The sequence below is a fragment of the Pseudonaja textilis genome, chromosome 7 (assembly GCF_049901715.1).
Source record: "Pseudonaja textilis isolate UNSWEBS1 chromosome 7, rPseTex1.2, whole genome shotgun sequence".
In the NCBI taxonomy this organism is placed as follows: Eukaryota; Metazoa; Chordata; class Lepidosauria; order Squamata; family Elapidae; genus Pseudonaja; species Pseudonaja textilis.
In genome coordinates, this window is record NC_141996.1 from 51,186,726 (window position 1) to 51,209,271 (window position 22,546).

Consider the following 22,546-nt stretch of genomic DNA (forward strand, 5'->3'; position numbering starts at 1 on the left):
TAATGTGTATTTAAATTTATTTTCTTTTTTTTATTTTTAATAAATTTTTATTCTAGAATTTTTTTTATTTGACATACATTTAAAACAGACAAATCAACATATCTATCTATCTATCTATCTATCTATCTATCTATCTATCTATCTATCTATCTATCTATCTATCCATCCATCTAACTATCTATCTATCTACCTACCTACCTACCTATCTATACATATATACGTTTTACAGCATATATTGAGCAATAGTTAAATTTTTTTTCTTTATCTTTATCATTGACATTATCTGCCTTGTTACAATAACTCTTTCGTTCTTTTATAATGTTTTAATTTCTCTATATAGTTTATGATTAAATGCACGTCTTCTGTCATTTCCATAACTTATCCAAATATCAAATATTACCTTTTCTTTAACCACTCATACCAAATGTTCCATATTTCATAATAGTCACTATCATGTTTATTTTTTAACAATTTGGTTAGGCTATCCATCTCAGCACATTCATGTTTTTTTTTTAATTACCATATCCTCTGAAGGAATGGAAGACAGTTTCCAGTTTTGTGTGTAGGTTATTCTGGCTGCAGTTATGTGCAAAATTAAATATTGATATTTTTTCTCTATGTTTAAATCTATCATACTTAGCAGAAAGATTTCGGGTTCAAGTTTTAAATTTTGTTTTGTTAGATTTAAAATTCAATTTCTAATATTTCTCCAAAATTTCTGAGCACATGGGCAAGCCTACCACATGTGAAAATATGTTCCTTGTGGGTAGTTACATTTCCAACAATTGGGTGGTAGGTTGGGGAACATCTTAGCCAGTCTCGCAGGAGGTAGGTGCCAGTGATGAACCATTTTATATAAGTTTCCTTTATACGAGACTGACATGGTTAATTTGTAATTTGTTTGCCAAATGTGTTCCCACTTATCTAATTCAATACTATGATCCACATTTTTAGCCCAAATTATCATAGATTCTGTGACTGTTTCTTCTTTTAATGTGTAGTCCAAAAGATATTTATATGTTTTACTAATTGTTTTCTTTTCCTCTCCTAGCCATATTTTATCTAATTCTTGTGTGGTCATATTAAAGCCAAATAGTTCTCTTTTTTATAATGGGTTTGTATTTGTGCAAAGGGCCACCATGTTATCTCCTTTCCTTGAATTTGTATTTGGTTCCTATTTTGAAGCTCTCCAGTGTCATATAATAAATCTTTATACCTGACAATATTTTCATAATCCAATACATTTGGATGTATGACTGCTTCCAATGTAGATAGTCACAATGGAACCTTTGGGTAGTGGTTTTTTTTAATCTTTCCCCAGATATTGAACAACACATTTCTTACATGATGCCTTTGGAAATATGAATGTTGTTTAGATTTTCCATCCCACATGAAGGCGTGCCAGCCATTTTTCACGTGGTTTTATTATTTTACTTCATTTGTTTTATTTTCATATTTATGAGTTGACATCATAAGAGATGTTACCTACATGAACATAAAAATCATAAAAATATTAGAATATTTCAACCAATCACCACCAAAACACAGATAGAAACAATATACTGTTCCATAAATTTTCTCTGGAGAGTTCAATTTTAGTAAGCTGCTAGTTTGGACTATCACGGAAAAGCACCGATTCTGCTCCCCTAGCCTTTTACAAATGGATAACTGCTACAATCTTCTCCCACAAACAACTTACTGGATAGATCAATTCTATTTGGAGGTGATAGTCCTGAAGACACCTATAAGCCAAATTACAGAAAGTTGTATAGATGAAAAACAACATGATGGAAATTTTTAATCAATAATAAACATATGACTGCATTTGCAACTGCATTTTTGAATGGTCCTTACAGACAGCCTCAATTACACTGCATTAATAGTCTAAATATGGGATTATTTGCAGGGGTGGGTTTCTACTGGTTCTGTCCACCTCTGTAGAACTGGTAGCTCTGAAGAGCAGCAGACATAGAACCAGTTCTATGTCTGCTGATGTTTTTGCCCACCCACCCACCCGTGCTCTTACCTGATCTTTATTTCCTGATTTTTCAACTTCAGCTGCCGAATGAGGCAGAGCTGCAGTTAGAAAAGCAAGAAAAGGGGGCTGTTTCGAAGGCTGCTTCTCTGCAGGCAGCTGCTGATGACAATTTACAGGCGCACAGCTCGCAGCCTGCAGGGAAGCTTGTAAATCCCGAACCGGTAGTTAACCCTGTCGTATCCCACCCCTGATTATTTGGGTATGAATAAGTATTGCCAAAAACCTCCTGCTCCAGATAGGGCAACTGGGGCATCAGCTAAGCAAGGTGCCATGGCTTCCTCTTGCCTATCCAGCAGTAGTTTTAAGGCTAGGGCAGCAGTCCCCATCTTTCCAGTTCTATGGACAAGCAGCTGCAGTGGTGGAGAGGGAAGGAAATGGTTTCACAACTGCACCTGCTGCTTGTGCAAATGGAGCTTGACGTACTCACCCTGTTAGATGGGTCTGCGGGAATAAGAGGCAGGATACAGCAGGAACATGTAAAACTCTTTATTGTCTGCAACTAAGAAAAAAGCTGCTCAGCTGCTGCTCAGATCTGGGTCCAGTGACTGCAGTGATTTTGGTGGGTGCCCAAATGGGTCCTCCTGTGTGCGTAGATCGGGTCCCCTATGGAAAAGTTCCTACACTTCCCGGTGGAGTCTGTGGGAATTTCGGGACTGTAGTTCGGGTGGATCCTGTCTAGCATTGATCGGAGCTTCCAACCCATCAATAGTTTGGCTGGGCTGCGGTATGTTATCGCATGGGGCATGATGTGTTGGGCCAACAGCATTCTGTCGATCCTTTCCTGCCAGTCCCCTTTGCCCATTCTCCTGAGGTTTCCTTTGTTGTTCGGATCATTCTCTCCGCCTGCCCATTCATGCTCGGATGTGCAGGCGCCAATAGTGTGTGCCTGATCCCTAGTCTGGCTAGGAAATTTTTGAATGGTTGTGAGGTGAACTGGGGCCCATTATCGGAAACGAGGATGTCCAGTAGTCTGTGGGTAGAGAACAGTTTCTGAAGGGCTCTTATGGTAGCTTCGGTGGTGGTGGATTTCATCCAGATCACCTCGAACCATTTAGAGTAAGCATTGACCACTATGAGGAATGTTTGCCCTTGAGGGCCCAGCGAAGTCAATGTGTAATCGGGCCCATGGGGCTGTAGGTGTTTCCCACTTCCTAGGGCTGGCTGCTGGAGGTCTGGTCGGGTTTCTTGACAGGGTATACAGGTGATGACCCAGGTATCTATTTCTTTGTCCAGTCCCGGCCACCACCCATAGCTTCTGGCTAGGGCTTTCATGTGGACTATCCCCGGGTGGCCCTCATGTAGCATTGTTAGTACTTTGTTTCTTAGTTGGGGGGCCGACCACTCTCTCTCCCCATAGTATACAGCCCTTGAGTACTGATAGCTCAGCCTGTCTGTTTTATATGATTTGAATTTCTCCCCTTCTATGGATCCTGGCCATCCCCTCCACACCCAGTTCAAAATCCGCACCACTGTTTTATCGCATGCCATGAGTCTGGCAATTTCTGCAGACATCATCAGTCCGGGCTATAGTTCTTCTACTAGGAGTACTGTGGTGAAGGGTGCTAGGTCTTCGATGAGATCTGGGAGGGGGCATCAACTTAATGTGTCAGCGTTTGAAATGTCTTTTCCTGGCCGGTGAATCAGACGGTAGCTATATGCAGCCAGGAACAGTCCATCTTAACATCCTGGGTGATAGGATGTTTGGTATAGGTCTATCTCTGGCAAGGATGCCCAGCAGTGGTTTGTAGTCAGTAATTAAGTCGAATTGTCTTCTGTACAGGTATTAATGGAAACGCTTGACCCCTGCTACCGCGGCAAGTGCTTCCTTGTCAATTTGGCTATAGTTCCTTTGTGTTTTGGATAGTGTTTTAGAGAAATGTGCGATGGGAGTTTCTGTCCCGTTGGCTAGTTTGTGGCTGAGGACTGCTCCTATTCTATAGGAGGAGGCGTTGCATGTGAGTGTCAATGGCAGTGTCTCGCTGTATTGCATGAGAACACTGCTGGATGTCAGGATGTTTTTTATTCTTTTAAATGCATTGGCCTCGCATTGTCCCCAGGTCCAGCTGGTCATCTTATCGAGCAGTCTGTGGAGCAGTTCTGCGATAGTTGCTTTCTGTGGTAGAAAGACATTATAAAAATTGAGCAATCCTAAGAAGGCTTGCAGTTCCACTTTGTTTTGTGGGGTGTGGGCTTCCTGTATTGCTTTCAATTTCCTGTTTGTGGGTCAGATGCCTGCTGCATCTATCAGGAAGCCCAAAAATTCCACTTGGTGGATGGCCAGATGGCATTTATTCCTCTTTAATTTCAGTCCCACCTCTTGGAATCTTCCCAGAACTGCCCTTAAGTGCTCCATTAGTTGTTCTCTGCTACTGGCCGAGATGATCACGCCATCTAAATAGGGTATTACCCCCAGAATATTGTGTAGCAGCCTTTCCATAATGCTCTGGAACAAGCTGGGGGCTATGCTTACATCGAACTGTAGCCGCTTACGTTTGAACACGCCCCGGTGGGTGACGATGGTTTGTGCTTTAGTGGTTGCCTCGTCAATGGGCAGTTGCTGACAGGCCTGGGCCAGGTCTAATTTGGAGAATATAATCCCTCGGCCCAGGGAGTGCAGGAGGTGCTGTACTACAGGCACGGGATAGGTGCTTTGCTGGAGGGCCTTATTCAGGGTTGTCTTGTAGTCAGCACAAATCCTGACTGACCCACCTGGTTTCATTGGGATGATGATTGGGGTCTCCCATTTGGTGTGGTCCACCAGTTCGAGGACCCCTTGGGCAATTAATTTATCTAGTTGCTCCTCGACCTTGGGCTGGAGAGCAAATGGGACTCACCATGGCTTAAGGCGGACCGGGGCAACGTTGGGGTCTAGATTAAACGATATAGGAGCCCACTTGTACTCACCCAGCTTGTCGTCGAAGATATTACTGAATTCCCATTCAGTTCTGTGATGTCTGCAGCTGGGCGCAGGGTGGTGGTCTCTGCTGCATGAACGCCGGTGATGTTGATCTGGAGTGGCTGGAACCATTCTCTTCCTAGTAGGCTTGGCAAGTTCCAGTCTACTATGGTGAGCAGCAGGGGTCTTTGGAAGTGTCCGTATTTATGTGGATTGCTTTCTGGCCCAGTACAGGTATGAGGCAGCCCTGGTAGTCCCTTAATATAATAGTTTGCAGTTCCAATTGGTCATGCCACAGTTTGGGTTGGAGTCTTTTGAGGGTGTCCCATGAGACCATGGATATATAGGTCCCCAAGTCTACTTCAATACAGCAGGGCTTGCCCTCAATGGATACAGTGGCCATCACCTTGTTGGCCTCTAAGGCATTGGTGTGTCTTACCTGGGTTTGTGCGTAGCCAACAAAGGTGAAGCGTCTTCTTCCTTGGCATCATCTCTCCTTTTGAATTTCCTGCCAGGACCTTTCTGCCCTCCGCCTTGGTGGCCATTTTGCCTCGGTGGTGATGATGCCTGCCTGCCTTGCTTGTTGGTCAGTTGAATGGCCCGGCATACCTCCGTGATGTGGCCTCTGCTCTCACATCTTCGGCAGATAGTGTCTTTAAAACAGCATGCCACGGGGTGGTGATATCCTCCGCAACCCCCTGCACTGTTTATCTCCTATTTTTCCATCTGGCTTACTGGACTTCACCTTGTGCACTTCTTGTTCTTCATCCTTGCTTGCTTCGGAGGCAGATTCACTTTGGTTGGGGTGGCGATCGGTCTTGGTTGCATGGATCCTCCCTGTCCCTCTGATCCGCACTGCTGAGTTATCAGAGGACTCTGCAGCTCATGCCTCATAGATGGCCTCTTTGAATGAGACATCCTCCTGGGCCAAGAGTTTCTTTTGCAGTGCTGAGTCCCTCGTTCCCAAGATGATTCGGTCTTGGATCATTCCTTCTGTGTCTGGGAACCTGCAGTTTTTTGCTATCTTCCACAAGTCAGCTACGAATGCGTTTATTGTCTCCCCCTCTCTCTGGCTCCGTGTGTAAAAGTCATCCCGGCTTGCCAGGTAGGAGGGAGAAGGGGTGTAATGCCCCTTGAGTGCCTGTTGTAATTCGTCCCAGGACACACTCATCAGATCATCTGCTACTAGGGCATCTGCCAGTTTGTAAATTTCGGTGTCACAGTAGGTCAGGAACAATGCTTTTTTCTGTGCATCGGGGTCTGCTTGGAGTTCGTTGACTTCCAGGTGCAGATCAAATCAGCCCATGTATGAGGACCATTTCTCCTTTGCTGGATCGGAAGGGATCGACATTGGGCAGTGTGCTAGGCTGTTTGAGCATTGAGCCATGTGGTCAGTGGGGTCGCGATCGTTGCAATGGCTGGTAGAATGGCGTCCAAAAGCCCAAGAGATATCCTTTGTTCTCTCTGCAGCTCAGTATCCCATCCTCATCACTAGTGTTAGATGGATCCGCGGGAATAAGAGGCAGGACATGGCAGGAACATGTAAAACTCTATTGTCTTCAACTAAGAAAAAAGCTGCTCAGCTGCGGTTGGCACCAGCTTTTGAAGCCAGAGCTGTCCAAAGTTTGAGCCACTGACAGGGCTTTATTTCTTCCGCCAGTGACTGGGCCAATGAGTGGAGTCTGTTAGCCGACTCCACTCTATGGCCATATTTGATAATACGTAATACACCCGCTGCTTTGCATGGCCTGATTCCCAATGGGCCGCAGACCAGTAATGTCCATGGGCCGGGGGTTGGGGATCCCTGGGTTAGGGAGATCCACAAGAAATAAGCACGTTCCTTCAGGAGAGGTCCAATGCGGTACAAATTTAAAACCATTGTTGACTAATTGTTGTTCTGAACATCTAGTAGTGCTGTCTGATCAACTTATTTTGTCCATATAGTTCACAAAACAGCCTCCAACCATCAAGATCTCCACATTATCTCTGGCTCAATGAGAGATAATCTTCAGTGTGGGGAAGATACAGGGATACATGTAGGGAAGAGGTAATCTTATACCAGGGGAGTCAAACTGGATTTCTTTGAGGGCTGGATCAGCATTGTAGTTCTCTGCGGGCCAGTGGGGTGGGTGGGGAGGGAGACAGGATGGATGCCTCCTGCAGCACTCTGCCAGCAAAAAATGGGCTGCAGGGGGGATTGCACATGGCCCCCCATGGCTGGCAGAGTGCTGCAGGAGGCCATGGAGACCGAAAACGGGCCACAGAGGAACCACACACAGCCCCCACCCCCATTGTGGCTGGCAGAGGCACCGTGGGCATGTCCTTTGATATTTCCAGGCCAGCACCATGGGCCAGATCTAAGCATCCCCTGGGCCGGATCCAGCCGCAGACCTTGAGTTTTACACCCCTGCCTTACACAGTAGTTTTATACAAATATTTAAAAAATAGGAAAAAAAGGAATGAATGTTAGGGCACTCCACAAGAGAGCATTAAACTAATGTCTCCTCCTTCATTGACTGGAATGTCCTGCTGAGGAGGAAGCAAGACCATTGCAAAAAACAAAAAACAAACTCCATTTCCCAACTTTGTCAAATAGCATAGAGCAATGTTTCTCAGCTTTAGCAACTTTAAGACCTGTGGACTTTAACTCCCAGAATTCCCCAACCAGCCAAGTTATTTACTTCAGTGTCCACACATCTTAAGCTTGCCAAGGTTGAGAAACACTGACCTAGAAATTAACATAACTGAAGATATCAAACATTGCCAAGAGGGATGGCAATGCAGCAATAGTTGTTTAATATGGCCAAAGTCAAGTCCAGGGAAGGCCTCTTGAGGAAGGAATGCTCACTCTTCCTTCAACATGATCAGCATCACTTTGCTCCTTAATGATTTCCTGAATACAGGCATTTATATTACCCCAGACAACTGAAGGAGCTGGGATGTGCATGGATTCAAGTCATAGGTATCGAAGTTCATAACTGAAAGGAAAGTATCTACATGCTGAAAGAAATTTCAGATAATATTACAATACATAAAAAGTTAATGATTCAGGAAACGTGAACAACTTAATTTTCAAATTTTTCTGGGAAAAGTTCCCATGGCCTGATGGTCAGTTTTCCCAATCACTCCCAACAGGAAGCAGACCATACTGAAGAATGTTGCTGTACAATAATTTGATGATGCAATAAAGGCGGAGAAGTACTAAAATGCCCTTATTACTTTGAGCTGAGTCAGATTCTATCTCCATTGGCAGTCCACATATTACTTCTATTGCTTCATCTCTGGGGGGTCCTTAGTAAATCAAGGAATTTCCCAAGATCTTCTGACAAAAGCTGCTTCAGAGCAACATGGAAAATATCTGGGTGGTTTTGTAATTCTAGAGGTCAACAGGCACTTAGTGAGTAAAGTCTACCAGATTGCTAGGAAAATTCTCAAACACCATCTGGAAGGCATCCAGATTCATAAGACTTCTAAGGAAGTACTATTTTAATACACAATTTTAACATGAATTGTAATCTTCAGTAAGATCCTTTGGATAAAAGGAAAGCTATAAATACTTTTAAGTAAGTAAATCCACTAATAGCAGTGGCTCATAACCATCCATAAGACATAAGAGAAATATGAAACCCTAGCAACAAACAAGTTAAAAAGGGTGGGGGGAGTGGTTACCAATGAGAGGAATTAACTTACAATTTATTTAAGTTAATACTTTTTGAATTGAAGTGACTTTATGGACACACCAATGTAGCTTTCCCGGCAACAGTATGAATGTGATTTGCCATTACCTTCTTCTGGGTTGCTTATCAACACTCTAGTCTAGCTTGCCCTGTGGGATTTCCTATTGGTCCCTCATCTTGGATTAAATACTAAGTACTAACTAAATCCAACTCTCCTTAGCTTTCGGAGATGAGCCAACATTGGTTAAACTCTGTCACCACAATATTTTACGTTGAAAAGATTAGTTATGACAAGTCTAGACTAAATGTCATTATGCCCTTAAAACATTAGCATTAAAACCATTTCTATCAGATCCAGACAGATTTCAAAGTTAAAATATAAAAGTCTATCAGACTATGGTAACAATACTTTTAAATTTTTCTTGTGTATTATGCCAGCATGTTCCTTCAGTTCATGGGAGCTATGATAAATGTTTTCAACAAAAAATTATGATAGCACAGACCTTGAAAACATTTCTTAAACAAAGCTTTTTGCACCGGGAAGGAGACAAGAAAAATATAAGCATAAACTTTCATTTTTTAATGAACTAATCAACAAATAATCTGCCTTATTCTTTTAGTAAAATGTCATTTTAGTTCTTCTTGTGGTAGTTCTGGCAAGCATTTTATTGAGTCAACACACCTTACAAAAGGTTCAGTTTATCCCTTTACATTCCTTTACAATAAAAAGAACGAGGGATTAAAATTTATTTAACATAAAGGAAGGTAGGGAGGAGTTGTTTAATGTACTTATTCTTAAAGTCAGTCAGTAGGTTGTTAGTTGGATATAATTTCAGTTCATTTTCTTCATGTAAAAAAATGACAAACATTTATTTAAAAAGGAATAATGGAATTATTAAAAAAATATTTGGAGCTTATACCCTAATTCTTTCTCTCTAATATCAGAGTAATATTTATATCTGAAATAAAAACAAAGCATATAACTAATTCAATTTTTTTTAATAGAGTAAACCGTAGACTGGATTCTGTATCACTGTCATTCAGTTAAACTTGCTGACTATTCCATATACAAAGATAACATACATAAACATAACAAATATAAAATAGTTAGAACATTCATGAAATATTATTGTTATTATCCCAGAATAAATAAGTAATCTAGTTTTACATTAATACCTTCATAGCACTTTCTTAACAAGACAAATTCCTATTTTACCTGATCTGAGTAGTTGTTTGTAAACTAGTAAATGTAAAAATCTATTTCAGATGCAAGAATATTAATTTCCTTTCTCTGTGAAGGTATAGGCTTTAAATTTCTAAACACAGAGAAACATGTTCTTTTTTATATAGAAAATGAACAGTGTTTGTGGAAGTCAGCAATATCTGATTATTAAGCTGCATGAGCTATTTTTATAAGAAAACTACTAAACCTGTTAGAAATCCAAATTTCATTTTAACTTTTCATCTTTTTTACATTTTGTGGTGTTAGTTTCCCTGCTTGTGAAAGACCAGTCAGAAAAGTAAGTAAAAAGCAAGTAATGTGCTCTCATAAGATCTTTCTACATTTATAACCAACCATGGCACAAATACGCCTCTTTGTTCCACTATATCTTACAAAGTCCCTGCATGTTATTCCCAGTCTCTTCCAGATGTTAGCTGGTTAAGTGTTAAAGAAGCATTTTCTCCTTATTCTGATATAGTTTTTGCCATCAATACACATTGACATATTTAACTAACCATTCTGTCAGCTTGCAATCAGGAAATTCCTGGTCCATTGAGCACTTTAGGCTAGATGAAACATGTCTTCCTATAGTCCCTAGACCTGTCCTCCAGGACCAGTCAGGCTGGGAAGTGGAAGAATAACCAGTCTGGTTTTGAAATCAGTCCAGCTAGCTAACCAGTAATGGGGGTATGGACTAATCAGAGGAGGAGGAGGAGGAGAATACTGAACTCATGGTAGGATTATGAGGAAGTCAGCAGTTTCTCCCTCCCTCTATGCCAGGAGTGTCAAACTGAATGGCTGCATCTGGCCCATGACGTGGCTGAATATGGCCCGCGCAGCCACATAAAGCCATGGAAATTGTAAAGGGGGAGCCCATGTCACTTTTGCCAGGCCCATACTATCCTGGTGGGTATGAGTGCATGCAGGAGGCAGCAGGCACACATGCACACAGGCCCACCCTATCACAGCATGCATGCATGAGCACAGGAGGCAGCAGGCCAGCATTGCCTTGTCCATATCTCACCCATCGGCCGCCACCTCCTCCTCCTCCTCTTCCTTGTGGGTGACGGGACACAGCCGCCACTGTCATCAGCAGCCTGCTCCCCGTCTCCAGCTACTGCCCTGTGATTCTTGCACTCCACAGCCTGCTCTGTGCCTGGCAGCAGAGACTGCTTCAGCTGCAGCCTCGGGGCTCCCCGGTGACTTCAGTGTGTCCCACCTCACCCTCTCCATGAGCAGGGGCTGCTGCCACTTCCAGGCACAGAGCAGGCTGAGGAGCATGAGAATCGCGGGGCAGCGGATGGAGAATGGAACTTTTGTCCAGCCATCTAGGTGAAGGGTTGGTGCAGAGCAGGTGGCGACGAGGGAGCAGCCTCCACTGCTGAGCATAGAGCAGGCTGGAGAGCCTGAAAATCATGGTGCAGCAGCTGGAGAGTGGACCTTCCAGCTGGTTATCCAGTTGAAGGGCTGGTGAGGTGGGGACAGCAAGGGAGCTACCTTTGGGAAACCCCAAGGCTGTGGGGCCTTTCAGGTATGTGTGTGCACCAGGAGGGAAGTATTTCGCAGCAGGGGCTCCACAGTTGGTCCTCCAGGAAGCTCCAGCCTGGCCCAGTCGAGCAGGAGTCAGCGGCTGCACATGTGCACAGGATAGCACATGCCATCCCAGCAGGTGCGCAGGTGCACAGAATGCAGCCAGGATGACAGAGGTGGGGCCTGCATGCGCATACGCCCACTAACTCCTGTGTGTGCATGCGCCCACCAACTTTTGAATGCGCATGCACCTTTCAACTCCTGCATGCACATGTGCCCAAACTTCTCTCCCCCACTGGCTTAAGGAGGACAAATAGAACGCTGATCTAGCCAGTGGAAAAATCAAGTTTAACACCCCTGCTCTATGCTATGCAACCTCACCTGCCCTCATTAGCTGAGAGGCTTAATAGCTGGGAAGGTAAGTTATTTATTTATTTAGTGTATGGCATCCATAGAGGTCATGCAATCACCGATACACAAATTTAGTTTAAATAAAGCATCAACAGAGAGATATAGATATGTGGATGATACAATATAATGGATAAAATATTAAATTAAGATGAAACTATAATAAAATCATCAGAATATGGAACCATAGCACTGCAATGGGATGGATGTTATAATTCAATATCTAAAGAAGCTCAACATCTAACTGTTTCCAGTATGGCTGTCATGAAATCATCCTAGGTGCCTTGAAATTTTCTGATGAGACATTCTTGAAATGTGTGTGTTACAGTTGTTCCAGAGCAGCACAGTCACATTTGCCGGCTCTTGGCCATTCTCCACTTAATGAGCTTTGCCTTAGTTCTGTTCTGTCCTATCCTGATTCGATTCATGTGGCTCCATATTTTTGGGGGAAACTGCCCTCCTGGAAGTGGTTTTGTTGGATCTGTGTGATCTGTTTGGTTATGATTATTAAAAGTTGTCCATCTTAATTGGCATTCTTCATCTAGATCTTAAGACACTGGTATGTTATTCCAAGTGGGTCTCCTAGACTTAAGCCTGGTGAGAAGTAGACAGTACATATTTTTATACCTATTTTATGTACTGGAAGATCTTTAGAAGTTGATGGCTTGTTTATCTTATACCAGTCTCGGACTGTCTGTTGTTGTCACCTTAGATCAGGAGGGGCAATGTTAGAAAGAACATGGTGCCATGAGAGCAATGTGGACTTAAGGGTTCCGGTTATTATTCTCATTATATCATTACGGTGAACATCAATCTTATTTGTATGACAACTTCTTTCATGTATAGGTGCACAGAAGGCAAGTGACAAAAGAGAACATCTGTTTCAAAATGTCATCTCTGATGCCAAGGATCAGCTGATCCATGAGACCAGGGACCTGTTGGAAAGGAAACATACTGCTTTCACTTGTTTCCTCTTCCAGCCCAGTCAGGTGGCAGAGTTTTAGTTGAACAGGACAATTGGCTCTTGCTTGCTAGGTCTTTGATGTGCAAAGATCAAAAGATCATTGAGAAAGCTGTTGTATCTTCCCCTCAGTCCACATAGGCAAAGGTGGAGTGAATTCTGCTATAGTTAAACCTGTGATTACTCAGCTAGTAATTTAACTTGGTTTTGTTCTGTGAACTCATCACTTTTTGAGCAGACAGGAAGGGAGGATGCAAATTCTGACAAATGGCTGCACCTATAGCCATTATAGTATAGCCACTTACCATTTATCAGTATAGCCATTTACCATAATGACTGCAGGTCACAGCAGCGTGTTTGGTGGATGGGTTCTTTCTTGCAGGCATGTGACACTCAGAAGAGTGAAGGAGTTCTATCAGTATTCTATACTGTGCAATACAGCAAATGTCCCAATGCTGATTTTTCTCTAATGTCAGAGGTTCCTAGTCCCCAGAAAGGAGGCCATTCTGTTTTTTGGTGTGTTCTTCTCCATACTTCAGTTCAATATTCTCCACCTATCTATGAACTGGTACAAAACTAAAGCAATATAACTTTTTCTGTAGCAAAGGATGAATCTTGTTTCTTCCATTTTTGTAAAAAAATATGCTATCCTTATTACAAATTTGTTAATCACATTTAATTATTAATTTAATTATTAATTATTGTTAATCATATTGTTAATCATATTTAATAACTGCAGACTACAAATTAGATATTAGTCTATTTAACGTATTCGTTCATCTATTTACACTTGCTATTCGGGGCATGAACATTTTAATTTTTACATATTACTATAGCTCCAGAGAAAATTGCAATTGCAAAGATAATATCTAGATAATATATGAATATATTGTTAGATATAGAACATAAAATATAAGCTAGAAAATGAGTTTTGCTATTAAAGCATTGCAGATTTTCGTCATATTATTCTATAGAGAAGTAAATTTCAATAACATCAGTGGATCTTAACTGTCAGATAAATACAACTGAAATTAAGCTGATGCCATAGTACAGCAACAAAGTGATTGTTTAGATCAACAGTAAAAAAAAATCTGGTCCTCCTTATATTTTGAACTATAATTCCAAGTATCCCTCATCATTCACTATGCTGAATAAGATTGATAAGAATGGTAGTTAGCAACAACTGGAGCACCACAGGTTCTTTGATCAAACATTTTTGCTTTTACTGCTTATTACCTTTACATATTATGCTTGCATATTACTGCAAACAAATCAATTTGCAATCCAGAAACACACTTAATAGCCAAAAAATGTATATTCTTTTGAAGCGAACTCAAATGTTTTGAATTTTTGTGTGCAGTAAGTGCAAATGATCTGTTCTTTATAAGTTCAAATTTATTTCTGTATTTGAAGTAATAAATTACTTAGAAGATAGGAAAATATAGATTTTTAAAATGAAAAGATTGCAACTGATGTTTTCTTGTTATTAGAATACTTGTTTTTTTGTTAAATTATACACAGAGATAAATGGAATAAATGTGAAAAAAAGAAACTATGATAAGTATATTAACTAAGTTTAATAAATTCAAGAATAAAGCTAAAATGAATTACAAGGATTGCTATAAAAAGATTAACACCAGTTTTTATGATCAATTGAATAGATTAATTTATTTGAAATTATAAATGATTTAATGTAACTGAATGGGAAAATACCATGCGGAATCTGGCCTAAAATCCATACATGTTACGTAGTTGTTAGGAGATTATTGTTATGAATTTTTAAGGTGATAATTAAAAAGTGATAAATTATTATGAGGAATTAAAGAGGAGTTATTTAAATGATGTATAAGATATAGGGATGGTACATTCAAGTTAGTAATTACAGGGGAAATTTTTTGAATGATTTCAATTAGGATGGAATTTTTGGAATAATGAAATAAGATTATGCGATGAAATTGCAAATGTGACAGATAAAAATATAAAGTATAATGAATATGAAGATATGAGAATTATTTAAAGTAAAAAGAAATAAGTTCAGAAATGAATAGAAAATATATAAAATAAGTTTGAGAAAAATATTTGAGAAAATTTATAGAAAATATGTAATGGAACGATATGATATGAAATCAAATGTCAAAGATGAATATGTAACCAAGGTCATGTTTGTATGGAAATGTGAAAACCTGGAATCATGCTGTTCACTAAAAAAGATATTTTTGAAATGTGAAAAAAGAAAAAACTTTTTACAAAAAAAAATGGAATACCCTTAAATATATATTCTAACTGAACAAAAATAAAATATTCATTGGCATGTATCCAGGAATGGGATTCAGCCAATTTGGGCCAGTCCAGGCGAACTGGATATCAGATTTACATCTGATTCACTGAACCGGTAGTTGAACCGACCACCTGGCCCTGCCCACCCTGCCTCTCCCCTTCCAGGAGTCTCCATGCAGCCCGTTTTGGATGTAGGTAAGGGCAGGGTCTGTGCGGAGGCTCTGCAAGGGTGAAAAACGGCCCTCCCAGAAATTCTAGAAGTCCAGAAACAGGCCTGTTTCTGACTTCCGGAAGGCCTCCGAAGCCTAGGGGAAGCTGTTTTCACCCTCCCAGAGGCCCAAGGGAAGCCTCCAGACTCTGGAAAAGGTGAAAAATGGCCCTCCCAGAAGTTCTGGTAGGGCACGCCCACCCAGCAATCAGGCAGAGAAGCGGTTGTTGGGATTTTTGAATCCCACTCCCGCATGTATCCGTTAAGGATGAACTCTTTCAAAACAAACAAAAAATGCTTTGAAGGAATTCACAGTTTTTCTGAAGCATTCTGAAATAAAGCAGGTTGCAAACCAAAGAGAATAGCAGTGAGGAAGTTTAGATGTGAATCCTCAGATGAATCCCCGTTTACAAACAAATTATGCTCTAAAGACCTCTCCTGAAGTTTAGAGAAACACTCAAGACATATATTTCACAGTCTCTGCGAACTTCCCCTCAATGCAAATCTATGGAGACTGTTGCCTCCATTATTTGTACATGGGAAGATAAAAATCCACAACCCTGATCTAAAATAATTCACTATTGAATCGTGAGGGTGACCATGAGAGAATGGGTTCATGGTAAAATATACGTAAAACAACATGTGAATATCATTTTTTTCTGTTACTGACTACTCTTAACACAATGCAATGTATGATATGAACACTAACCTTTTTATTTAAAAATCTGATAATCTTGTTTTTATAAAAATAATTCTTAAAATATTGAATTAAAAATAACACTATTGAGCTACTATATTAAAAGTAAAAATTTTTTACTTCCTTTTATATACAAATGCCTGAAACAAATATTTGGTCACTCCTGATGTTTCTAAAGTGAAACAGCCTTCTAAAGAGAATTTGGAACCGGTGATTGGAATTGGAATTTGGAAAGTGATAAGACTTGATAAAATCAGTGTTTTCCCTACTTGATGCTCCTTAAGACTGAAAGGACTTTTCTCTAGCAAAAGCAGTAGCCTGTCGTCCCCCACTTACACATTACTTTGTGTAAGTTTTACGACGATGTAAGATAGCAATAAAATGGGATGTCCTTCAGGATAATACAGAAATTTAGAAATGGTGGTGGTGGGAGTAGCTCTTAATAATATTTTGGTCCCAGGGATGACAAATCTAAAGAAGTAATCTTTTTGTGCAGCAGGAGTTGTAGGAGGAAGCAGCAGTAGCAACAGCAGACTTGCTTTGCCTTTTAAACATCCTGGACATTCTGTATCCATCTCACTGACATTTCTTAATTTCTGATTTAACTGACTGTTTTGGTAAATGTTACTGTAATGTTAATATAAGATCCAAACTGTTGATAAATCAGCTTCTGTACAATACTTTTTCTTTTACAGACTTATGGAACTAAATATATCTTTGGTCAGCTCTAGCCTATTAATATGTGTCCTTATGATCAACATATGTGTACCATATAAAACCAACAGAAAGGATAATCATTCTGAAAAGTCATCCTATATAACCAATTGTGTAAAATGACTTCAACAGGCAACAAGCAACCTTTTACATGATAGGAATGGAGTGGGGGAAAAATCCAGATGCTTACCCTGAATCTGACTCTGAGGCTGAGGATTAAAAGCAGCTGTGTGGTTCAAGGAAGCTCTTGGGTTAGGTGCCGGGGCTGGATGATGTGGGCTAACCCTTATAGCTGTGCGACGCAACTGTTCCAGTTCACTCAGGCGCTCTGAAAAGGACAAACTTCCAGTCTTTGTCTGCTCATCTAGTTTCTGACGATGTCCTATTGTGGAAACATTGTGGGTGGAGAGAGAAAATGAGAAATTGTCTTATTGACACACACAATCTGAGGCTGTATGGTAATTATCCACTACAGCACTCAGAAAACCAATGCTCTGTTCCATATTACTTAAGCATGATATCAAACAGTCTAACTAAAACCCTACATTTCAATGGAAGTAAGACTAATTTCAGCTGGATTGGAGTAGAAACCTTGATCCCACAGAGAAATGCATACATAACTCTACTAGTTCACACTGTACATTATAATAACGTCTGACAAGCACTACACATGCCTATGCCTATTGTACTTATCAGGTGATAACAGGCATTTTGTGATTAAAAAGGTTGTAAGTTGTCACCTGAAATATGACACTTTCATCTCTTATCCTCTCTATTAATTTATTTATTCTTTGCTAAAGATTAAAGAAACAAAGTAATATACTTCATGAGATTCCTATCTGTCACTATTTTTTACTCCATACCATTCAGTTTTAAATTTATTTGTAACAGCTTCTTAATCTTCATCAGGGTAGCTGGGGAAGACTAGGTCTGTACTCCAAAAGATAAGTCGCAGACAGGTTTTTTTGTAAAGCTCAAGAAAACATCATGAAGCTTGGTGGTTCTTATGTGAAATAAGTTCATTGTATTTTATTCTTTTGCCCATTAGAGTTTTAATTCAAATTTAAGACTGTATACAATAGGCTGCAAACAATTATCTGTAAAAGGTAAGCATATTCTGCAAGTCTGGGTTGCAAACATCGAAACCTTCATTAGGGTTACATATTTTTTTTAACCCAGTAGAGCTATTCTTTCACACACACACCCAAAATGAATTTTCATGAAGGTAAGAAGTTAGCAAAATTGAGAAAAATGTACACTTAAAAGCAAAGTCTAGTAACTGAAATTAAATTTTACAACTTGTGTTAAAGTTCCAAATTTGAGCAACGTATCTCTTCTTTGTTCTGCCAGACTCTTTGGCACAGTCTGCCAAAGATAGCATTATAATGAGCTATCAATTATCTCTGGAATGAAAGAAAAGCAGGACATATCTAGAACTAGAAATGAATTTAATATTGCATCCATTAATTTATACAACTTCCCTACTGCTCTTGTAAAAACAACAGCTCAGAGACAATCTTTTCTTTTCGTAATTTTATAGTTCAAATGGAAACCATCTTCTTATGTACAGCATATCCAGAAACCAAATCGGAATTTGAACTCAATATTTGGATTCTTCATATATTTATTTGAATGCAAATATCTTTATTAATGTACAACCTGTGTACATATACTCATAGTTAAAAATAAAAAATAAGGTAATAAAAATAAAATAATAAAATAATACAGAGATTATTACCAGTGCTAACTTTTGACAGGCACCCATAACCTGATATTGTTTGGTTTTTATTTTCTAGTCTGTACATACTCTCTTCCCTTTTGTATAGATGTGATATATAGGTATTGATAATTTAATGCAAAAAATTGAACAATCCCATGTAATACAAACTGTGATATTTCAGTGATAGTTCAGCCATTTAATAATAATGTATTAATTTGGGAGTTGATGGACCTCTCACAAAGGTGTTATAGCACCTTCTTACCTAGACTATCCTTTCAGTGCTTACTAATTTTTATTCAGTTTGCAAGGGTAAAATATTCTCTTTTTAATAGTAATCTAGATATAGACCAATACTGTTTTTTTAAAAAAATCATATAAAGCAATGAAGTATCCTTTGAACTCAGTTTCTAATGGCTACATAGACAATAACATCTCCACATTTTCTTTTTGCAGCTAGTTTGCCATAGCCTGGTTCCAAGAAGTTGTCTAGTGTCATCTGTGGTAAAAATAACATGAATGCAATTTAAGTCAATTGTGATAATGAAATATTCTGCATTCTAAATAAGCTTTCTTACAGCGCCTATATAAAACACCTCTATCCAGTGGTGGGATTCAGCAGTTCAGGTAAACTGGTGGTAAAAATTCTGGCTGGCCCCGCCCCACCCAGTTACTCCTCATCTCGTCCGCTCACCCTGCATAGGTGCTGCTGCTCTCCGTCTGGATCCCTGGCTTGCCTCCACCACATGGTCTCTGTGGGCCAGAGACGCTCTCCATGCACCCCACCTAAGCTGCCCTTATCTGCCTGGGTGATTGATTGCTAGCAGCAAGGCCTGAATCCTGGCCTAGCTGCCTCCTATGTTACCCCAGGGTCCCTGAGGCCCAGTGCACTTGCCTGCCTTCCCCGCTGCCTTCCCCACTGTCCCCAAGCCCAGCTGGCTTCCCTGCCTTCCCCACGGCCTTCCCGCTGTCTGAGGTACTGTTCTTACCTTACTGTCCCATCCGTAGAGCGCTGCAGCACAGACAAGTAGCCGCTGACCTGGAGAGCACATGGAGCTGCTCCACGTGTTCTCTGGTGACCTGTTTTCACTGCTGGGAAAGCAAAGCATCTTGTGCAGCACAGTGAAATTTAGCTTTGAGTCCTGCAAGTCCCACTCCCATTGGGAAAGGGCTACTGGTGGCAGAGAGAAGCAGCCAGGTTGAATCCTGTTTCTCTCTGCTGCCTGCAACCCTTTCCTAATAGGAGTGGGACTTGCAGGACCCAAAGCAGCAACTCCCGGTTGCTAAAGTAAATTTTGCTGTGCTGCACAAGATGCTTTCCCAGGGCCCTGAGGGCTGCCCTCCTGGAGCACCGCCACTGCCACTCTGGACCTCACCTTCGGGATGGATCAGTAAGTCCTTGTTTTGCTCCCTGGGAAGGGCTCCATCATGGAGGGCTGCGTGTCTGGGCCAGGTGCTTTCTCTTGGGCCTCCTGCCTTGCATGGGGTGGTGGGAGGAGGAAGTATGTGGTGGGGAATGCTGCAGAGGTGGTATTCAACAGGTTCTGACCAGTTCTGGAGAACCGGTAGTGGAAATTTTGAGTAGTTTGGAGAACTGGCAAATACCACCTCTGACTGGCTCTGCCCCCATCTATTCTCTTCCTCCTGAGTCCCAGCTGATCAGCTGGGTCTTCTTTCGTTGCCCTGCACAGGAGAAGGGAGCTGGAAAGCAGGTTAGCGGGGTGGGAAAGAATGGGATTTTGCAGTAACCTTCCCCTGCCATGCCCACGAAGCCACACACCACACCCACCAAGCCACACCACGCCCACCAAGCCACGCCCACAGAACCGGTAGTAAATTTTTTTGAATCCCACCACTGGAATGCTGCCTGCAGTTCTTGCAGCCAAAGCTGGGAATCCCGGGATGTCTGCAAACTTGCGTATGTATGTGGTTTTGTGCCTTGAGCAGAAAGTTGAACTATAAGACCTCCAAGTTACCTTCTGATTCTAAAGTCTCCAAAACAAGGGAATTTGCTTAAATGGTGTGTGTGTGTGTGTGCGTGTACGCGCGCGTATGTGCGCACACACATGCATTGGGTTGAATAAGCTGGATGGCAATGGCGGTTTCATCCAAAGGATTTTTTGTTTTAGGTGGGTCTCACTCTCATAGCCTTTGAAGGAGAGAGGGAAGGAGGAAGGGAAGGGAAAGAAAAAGAGAGTGAGAGAGAGAGAAAAAAGAAAAGAAAGAGAGAGAGAAAGAGAGAGAGAAGGGAGAGGAAAGAAAGAAAGAGAAAGAAAGAAAGAAAGAAAGAAAGAAAGAAAGAAAGAAAGAAAGAAAGAAAGAAAGAAAGAAAGAAAGAAAGGAAGGAGGGAGGGAGGAAGGAACGGACAGATGGAGAGAAAAAAAAGGAAAGGAAGGAAGGACCACAAACCCTAGCACTAGACATGGCTTCAGAAGACGCTTTGAAACAGCACAACAATCTAGGGCTGGAAGGGATCTTGGAGGTCATCTAGTCCAACCCCCTTCTCCAGCAGGCGATCCTTACAGAATCATAGAATAGCAGGGTTAGAACGTGTTCTGGACTAGCAGGCTCGTAGCCTGCAAATCTGATTGGCCCGCTGAAAGCCGATCGTGATTGGTCGCCATAAACTGATGCGATTGGCCAGTAAACGGGCTGCCGCGATTGGCCCTGCCAAGAGCGGCAAACTCAAATCGCCTTCATTGGCTGCCTAGCCGCAGCCAGCCCTATATAAGGGGCTGCTGCGGCTGGGGTTAGTTGCTCAGATCTGAAGTCACAAATAAAGAGCTTTAGTTGCTATCTGAGTCTTGCCTCCATTCTTGAACCGTCCTCCCAGATATAACACTGGCGACGAGGATGGGATGCGGAGGCAACAGAAGCTTTTGAACTGAGCTAGCCGAAGGAGCACGTGGCTGACAGAGCGCAATGACGGCGACATGGCCAGCAGCGCTATACCACTCGCACCATTCGATCCAGCTAGCGAAGATTGGGACTCATTCATGGACAGATTTCAAATGTTCCTGGAGTCCAACAACCTCAAAGATGCCACGCCCAGCAAGAAACGAGCTGTTTTTCTAACCCATTGTGGACCAGCCATTTTTAAGATGGCTAAAGCCTTAGCCAAGCCAGCTGAAGTTAAAACCATGGATTGGGACACCCTTGCTCCCATCCTGCGCAACCATTACGCCCCAGCCGTGCCAACTCTCATTCGCAGGCATGAGTTCTACCAGAGGGACCAACATGAAGGTGAGAGCGTTGGGGATTTTGTGGCAGACCTGAGGAACCTGGGTGGGTTGTGTGGCTTCGCCAACCTCGAAGAAGCCATGAGAGATCGCATCATCCTTGGCCTCAGAGACCCAACTGTCCAGAGCAAGATCATGGCCAAGGGAGACATCTTGCTTGCAGATGCCATAGCAGATGCCACAGCAGCCGAAGCCACTCGTAAATCGGCAGCACAAATGCGTCGAACCAGTGGGACCAACCGCCAACCCACCAACGATGCTGGGAAACCTTCAGACAAGTACACATCAACCACCCATCACGAAGACGTCGAGTCATCCTCAGACAGCGAGGAAGAAGAAGTCCACAGGCTCTGGTCAGAACGTGAGCAACAGGACCAGCGGGGTTGCAAAGCCAACTACCAATGCGCCGGATGCGGGGGAAACCATCCCCGATACGAATGCAGATTCTTAGATGCCATATGCCGTTTTTGCGAGAAATGGGGACACATCGCGAAGGTATGCAGAAACAAGAGAAATTCCAGCCCCAGACGGAGAGGGAGCAGCCCAAAGAGAAACGATGGCAACGCCACCACACAGAGGGACCGCCCTAGCAACCAGTGGAATCGGTACAGCAGACCCCGAAGGTTTAACGACGCCCCCAGACGAGAGGAGGCTCATCAAACCATCACCATCGGCCACGCTTCATCACTTGACGCTAAAAAGATCCGAGTAGAGGTCACGATCGAAAACAAACCGTGCAACATGGAAGTCGACTCTGGGTCATCACTATCCATGGTATCCTGGAGAACACTCAAGCAGCTAATCCCCAACATCCGACGCCAAGACCTCAGCAGTCAGAGACTCATACTGAAAGACTATCAAGGCAACCGGATTCCAGTCGCAGGTACCCGCCATGTGCAGGTCTCGTTCAAGGGACATAAGGCAATTCTACCACTCACCGTTGTAGACCGAGACCGGCCAA

General features: G+C 42.0%; 1 protein-coding gene across 1 annotated transcript in view; it reads right to left on the reverse strand.

Moving 5' to 3' along the window:
• RUNX1 (RUNX family transcription factor 1) overlaps positions 1–22,546 on the reverse strand; it is a 213,611-nt gene that overhangs the window by 39,931 nt on the left and 151,134 nt on the right. The window contains exon 6 of the mRNA XM_087937589.1: positions 16,819–17,010. Within this exon, the coding sequence (XP_087793715.1) occupies positions 16,819–17,010 (192 nt within the window). The remainder of the gene's footprint in view (positions 1–16,818; positions 17,011–22,546) is intronic.